This window comes from Rhamphochromis longiceps, linkage group LG10, assembly GCF_057381845.1.
Source record: "Rhamphochromis longiceps isolate RC_006_pf linkage group LG10, R_longiceps_female_GT1.1, whole genome shotgun sequence".
NCBI classification, from domain to species: domain Eukaryota; kingdom Metazoa; phylum Chordata; class Actinopteri; order Cichliformes; family Cichlidae; genus Rhamphochromis; species Rhamphochromis longiceps.
Window position 1 is genome coordinate 20,086,915 of NC_140566.1, and position 6,000 is coordinate 20,092,914.

At 54.0% G+C, this 6,000-nt stretch overlaps 1 protein-coding gene across 1 annotated transcript; it reads left to right on the forward strand.

Moving 5' to 3' along the window:
* The first annotated feature begins 4,629 nt into the window (after positions 1–4,629).
* LOC146660764 (olfactory receptor 1500-like) lies at positions 4,630–5,607 on the forward strand. Its single transcript, XM_085421602.1, has one exon. It carries the CDS (start codon positions 4,630–4,632, stop codon positions 5,605–5,607), a length of 978 nt encoding a protein of 325 aa, XP_085277728.1.
* The last annotated feature ends 393 nt before the right edge of the window (positions 5,608–6,000 follow it).

Consider the following 6,000-nt stretch of genomic DNA (forward strand, 5'->3'; position numbering starts at 1 on the left):
AGAACTACTGCTTCGAAGATGCCTACCTGTTCATCAGAGGTTTCACGCTTGAGCTTGTTGGAGGCATTTGCTGTCCCAGAATATCCAGGGTGTGGCTCACCCTGGATATTCTGTCTCTGCACATCTCACCGCCTGCAGAGACTGCTCCCCAACTGCAGCAATTGATACTGTCTTTCCACATTCCTCCACAAATGTGAGTGAAATTGACTTGGGCCCAACTTTAACCCAGCTTTACTTTGTTTTTTGAAAGGTTCCAGCAATAAAGATGACTTTTGAGTTTAGTTCTGCATCCAAGTCCTGCATTAGGGCCCATACACTGCCTGCCACACAGAGTCATTGTGACAAGTAGTGCAACAGCATTGCTACATAGAGCAAGAGTCCAGGTTTTAAACTGTTCTGGCAGTTCAGACCTCTCACTTTGTAACATATTGGCACAGTATAAATTTTGAATTATTGAAAAATGCTGAACATTTAAAAACCTATATCAAACAACAAAGGAAAAAAGCAACATGTGAAACTACCTCCCACCACCCACCCACCTCACCCCCACTGATAACACACACACACACACACACACACACACACACACACACACCAGCTATCAAACCAGAGTAGCTATTGGTTTGATAAATATAAACACTGAGGGTGTCAGGCGTCGTGTGGAGGCGAGGAAGAAGGAACCCAAACGCAGGACTCGCAGGTAGGTGCAGATTTATTATGAGGAGTGGATGAACAGAACAAAGGGAGAAAATGGCTGGCTGGCTGGACAACTGACTGGAAGGCTGAATGGCTGGCTGGCTGAACGCAGGCGGAAACGACAACAGAACATCACATGAACATCAACATCAATGACACGACAGAACTGGTGAAACCGAGGAACTTAAATACACAGGTTGAATGATGACAATGATTGGAAACAGGTGAGTACAGGGCTGAACATAATCTGACTAATGACACGGGAGACAAGCTGACACGGGAAAAGACAGGAAGTGAGAACATTAATGTGGCGAACCAAACTGAACATGAACAAACTGAAATCACTGGGTCAACGACCCAGGAACCCTGACAGCACCCCCCCCTTCAAAGGCCGGCACCCGACGGCCAAAAGAGAAAGAAAAAAAAAAACCAGAACAGGGCGGGCGGAGGGGGCCCAGGACGGAGGGACGGAGTCCACACCAAGACAGTTCAGGTGGGCGCCCCCGTGACCCGTGGCCGAGACGAGACAGTTCAGGTGGGCGTCCACGCGGCCCGTGGCCGAGACGAGACAGTTCAGGTGGGCGTCCACGCGGCCCGTGGCCGAGACGAGACAGTTCAGGTGGGCGTCCGTGCGGCCCGTGGCCGAGACGAGACAGTTCAGGGGGCCGACCGTGCGGACGGCAACGGCGACAGCACTGGTCCGGGGGCCGACCGCGTGGAAAGCAACGGCGGCGACGTGGGCACAGTTCGGGGGGCCGGCCGTGCGGAAGGCGACGGCGGCCACTCAGGCGAAGGCGGTCGGGGGGCCGGCCGTGCGGAAGGCGACGGCGGCCACTCAGGCGAAGGCGGTCGGGGGGCCGGCCGTGCGGAAGGCGACGGCGGCCACTCAGGCGAAGGCGGTCGGGGGGCCGGCCGTGCGGAAGGCGACGGCGGCCACTCAGGCGAAGGCGGTCCGGGGGCCGGCCGTGCGGAAGGCGACGGCGGCCACTCAGGCGAAGGCGGTCCGGGGGCCGGCCGTGCGGAAGGCGACGGCGGCCACTCAGGCGAAGAGGGTCCGGGGGCCGGCCGTGCGGAAGGCGACGGCGGCCACTCAGGCGAAGAGGGTCCGCGGGCCGCCCACGACGGCGATGGCGCCCGGCCAGTGGCCCAGCCAGCGGTCTAGAAAATGGCCGTTCAGCTCCAGACCCAAACGAGGCTGGGCCAGGCGAGGCTGAAGGCACGGAGGCTGGGCCAGGCGAGGCTGAAGGCACTGAGGCTGAAGGCACTGAGGCTGAAGGCACTGAGGCTGAAGGCACTGAGGCTGAAGGCACTGAGGCCGCAGCGGACGAAGGCTCTGGGGCCGCAGCGGACGAAGGCTCTGGGGCCGCAGCGGACGAAGGCTCTGGGGCCGCAGCGGACGAAGGCTCTGGGGCCGCAGCGGACGAAGGCTCTGGGGCCGCAGCGGACGAAGGCTCTGGGGCCGCAGCGGACGAAGGCTCTGAGGCCGCAGCGGACGAAGGCTCTGAGGCCGGGCCGGGCGTGGGTGCAGCTGAGGCAGAGGCCGGGCCGGGCGTGGGTGCAGCTGAGGCAGAGGCCGGGCCGGGCGTGGGTGCAGCTGAGGCAGAGGCCGGGCTGGGCGTGGGTGCAGCTGAGGCAGAGGCCGGGCCGGGCGTGGGTGCAGCTGAGGCAGAGGCCTGACCAGGCGATGCAGGCGCGGAGGCCTCTGGCCGGAGACAGGCAGGGCCAGTAGGCGCGGAAACCCCTGGCTGAGGAGCGGCCGGGCCAGCGGGTGCGGAAACCCCTGGCTGAGGAGCGGCCGGGCCAGCGGGTGCGGAAACCCCTGGCTGAGGAGCGGCCGGGCCAGCGGGTGCGGAAACCCCTGGCTGGGAAGCAGGAAGGCTCACAGCTGGCTCTGGGTGCTGTGGCTGCAGGTCCGGGGACTGGACGGGATGGTGGACAGGTGACTGGGGAACAGGAGGCGACTGGACTACAGGGCACTGGGCGGCAGACTGGACTACAGAAGAGTGGAGGACAGGTGGAGGCTGGACTACAGGTGACTGGGGGACAGGTGGAGACTGGGCTACAGGTGACTGGGGGACAGGTGGAGACTGGGCTACAGGTGACTGGGGGACAGGTGGAGACTGGGCTACAGGTGACTGGGGGACAGGTGGAGACTGGGCTACAGGTGGCTGGAGGACAGGTGGAGACTGAGCTACAGGTGGCTGAACTGACTGGAGGGCAGCAGGAGACTGGACAGCAGGTGAGGGAACTGATTGGACTAAGGAGACTGACGGATAAACAGAGGCCGGTGAGGCTAATGGCTGAGCTAAAGAGTGAGCTAGTGACGGAGATAAAATTACGGCTTGGGCTCGTAAGGCTGGTGCCTGGGCAGGGGACAGTTCAGCTAGTCTAACCAGTGATACTGCGAGGGCGTGAAAAGCTGGATCAGGAGGTGGATGAAAGGGTGAAGTAGTAGGTGGACCGGTTAGCTCTTCCAAGCCTCCAGGGAGGTCAGGCTGGGTTCTGGCTGCCCTCAGCCTGGGCGCTGGGACAGGCACAGAAGGTGGCTGGACACCAGTCACCCCCACCCGAGAAACAGGAGCGGGTGTGGAGGTAGACTGGGTCGCAGCTGCCCTCCTCCTGGGAGCTGGCACTGGTGTGGGCATAGACTGGGCCCCCATGCTGGTGGGCAATGGCTCAATAATGGGTGTGGAAATAGTGACGGTGTGTGTGTTACTGGCAGGTGTATGGGAGAATGTTCGGGTTCTCCTGCCACCACTATCTACAGTCTTTGGAGGAGCAGAGCAGAAAAACTCTTCCCAGTCCACTTCCTCCTCTAGGAGGGAAACGTCCCATGAATCAAAGACGGGTTTATTATTGGGTTGAAGTGGAGAGTCAAACGAGGGTGGAAAACAGTCGCTGGAACTCACCACCGGGAATTGCTGAAAATAGTCCATTTTATGGCGGCGTGTGCGCCGCTTTCTCCGGGAAGAGGAAGCGGCCGGGATAAACAGCTGAGCCTCTGGCGCGGTAGCCTCCGTCGAGCTGAGGTGGGAGGCGTAGCCGTTGTGCCGCGGCGATGGTGGAGGTCCGGCGGATGAGGCGGCGGGTGTGGGAGCGAGGAGCGGAGTGGCGAGAGAGGGAGTGGCCGAAGCGCGGCGTGGAACGTCCACTCTCCACGGCAAATGCTCCGGTACAGGTGAGGCAGCAGGTGGGGGAACGCGGCGTCTCCGAGGCCCGCCCAGAGCCAAGCGAGTGCCCTCGAAGACGTGCTCTCGCTCCGCGAAGAGCCGCTGTTTTCCCCTGAGCTCCTTTGCCCAACGGGAAAGCGCTGCCTCCTGCCGCTCGTAGAGGTCCGAGTCTGCTGGGTTCCAATCGTGTCTTCGTGGCACGGGTCGTGTCATTCTGTCAGGCGTCGTGTGGAGGCGAGGAAGAAGGAACCCAAACGCAGGACTCGCAGGTAGGTGCAGATTTATTATGAGGAGTGGATGAACAGAACAAAGGGAGAAAATGGCTGGCTGGCTGGACAACTGACTGGAAGGCTGAATGGCTGGCTGGCTGAACGCAGGCGGAAACGACAACAGAACATCACATGAACATCAACATCAATGACACGACAGAGAACTGGTGAAACCGAGGAACTTAAATACACAGGTTGAATGATGACAATGATTGGAAACAGGTGAGTACAGGGCTGAACATAATCTGACTAATGACACGGGAGACAAGCTGACACGGGAAAAGACAGGAAGTGAGAACATTAATGTGGCGAACCAAACTGAACATGAACAAACTGAAATCACTGGGTCAACGACCCAGGAACCCTGACAGAGGGGACCAGCTAGAACTTCATCATCTGGGGTACTCCAGTTTGCATAACAGAATCATGATGTGCAGTACTGCTGTCTGCATTATCACAGCTTAGGCAATATAAGACTCTAAGATTTTTTGCCAATGGATCTTTTCAACTCTGCACTTGGAAAAAATATCACTTTTTTGCGTCCTGCATTTTTCATTATAAGTGGATTTATTGGCATTCCTAATATAAAATATTATTATGCCTTTCTGTTTTTTGTTTATATTATTTCTGTCCTGGCAAACACAGCTGTCATGGCCGCAATATATTTGGATCACAATCTAAGAACACCGAAATATATTGCAGTTTTCAATCTTGCATTGGTTGATCTGTTAGGTAACTCTGCCATGGTGCCAAAGGTTCTCGATATCTTTTTGTTTAATCACCCTCACATTTCCTATAATGACTGCTTGACATTCCTGTTTTTCTGCTATGTATTCCTTTCGATGCAAGCTCTAAATCTGGTTGCACTGTCATATGACAGAGTTATGGCGATCGTTTACCCACTGCATTATCAACTGAAGGTGACTCAAAAGTTCATGCTCTGTTTAATTGCCTCCTTCTGGGTGTTTGTCATTATTGTTGTACTTATTGCAACTGGCCTTCTTACAAGGCTTTCTCTCTGTGAGTCAGTCGTTATTAAAAGCTTTTTTTGTGACCATGGTCAGATATACCGGCTTGCATGCAATGATTATACACCCAGCGATATAACTGCTTGGATTTTGCCAGCTCTTATTCTTTGGATTCCTCTTTTGTTTGTTTTGTTGAGTTATCTGAGTATAAGCTATGCTTTAGCTAAGGTAGCCACAGTTCGAGAAAGAATGAAGGGCTTTAAAACCTGCACAGCTCATCTTTCATTAGTGGCAATCTATTTCCTCCCAATATTAATCACTCTACGTTTAAACATAGAGCCAAATGCCAGAATCATAAACCTGTCTCTGACATCAGTCTTTCCTCCAATGCTGAACCCTATCATATATGTTCTTCAGACACAAGAAATCAAAGAATCTCTAAAAAAGTTAAAGGGAAGAATCACAACACACTACAAAAATAGAAAAGTCAAATTTAAAAAGTAAGAATAAATTTGGCATAAATATTTTTACCCCTTTGTTTATTTAAGGAATGCATATAAAATAAAATAAAAATGTTCAAGTATGTTTAAGTACTTCCAAATAGAACCCAAATTACAAATGTCACACTTCACGGGGCAGTGTGTGATTGATTTGAAAACACATCCTGTAGCAAAGATTTGTGATTTGTAATTTTTTAAGCAACTGTAATTGTTACTGTTAAGACCAACACAGAGAGACATACAGATACTTATTCACAACTATGGTCAGTTTATGAACGTGAAAGCTTAGGAGTTTATCATAAATAAAATAAAATAAAATAAAATAAAGCCTGTTGACAAGTCATGCACAAACAGGGAAAGCATGGAAAGGTGAAAGATTAGATTCAAAGTAGGGACC

What these genes read in the sequence shown, in the direction of transcription:
- LOC146660764 (XM_085421602.1), top strand. Translation starts at nt 4,630, where the DNA reads ATGGATCTTTTCAACTCTGCACTTGGAAAAAATATCACTTTTTTGCGT.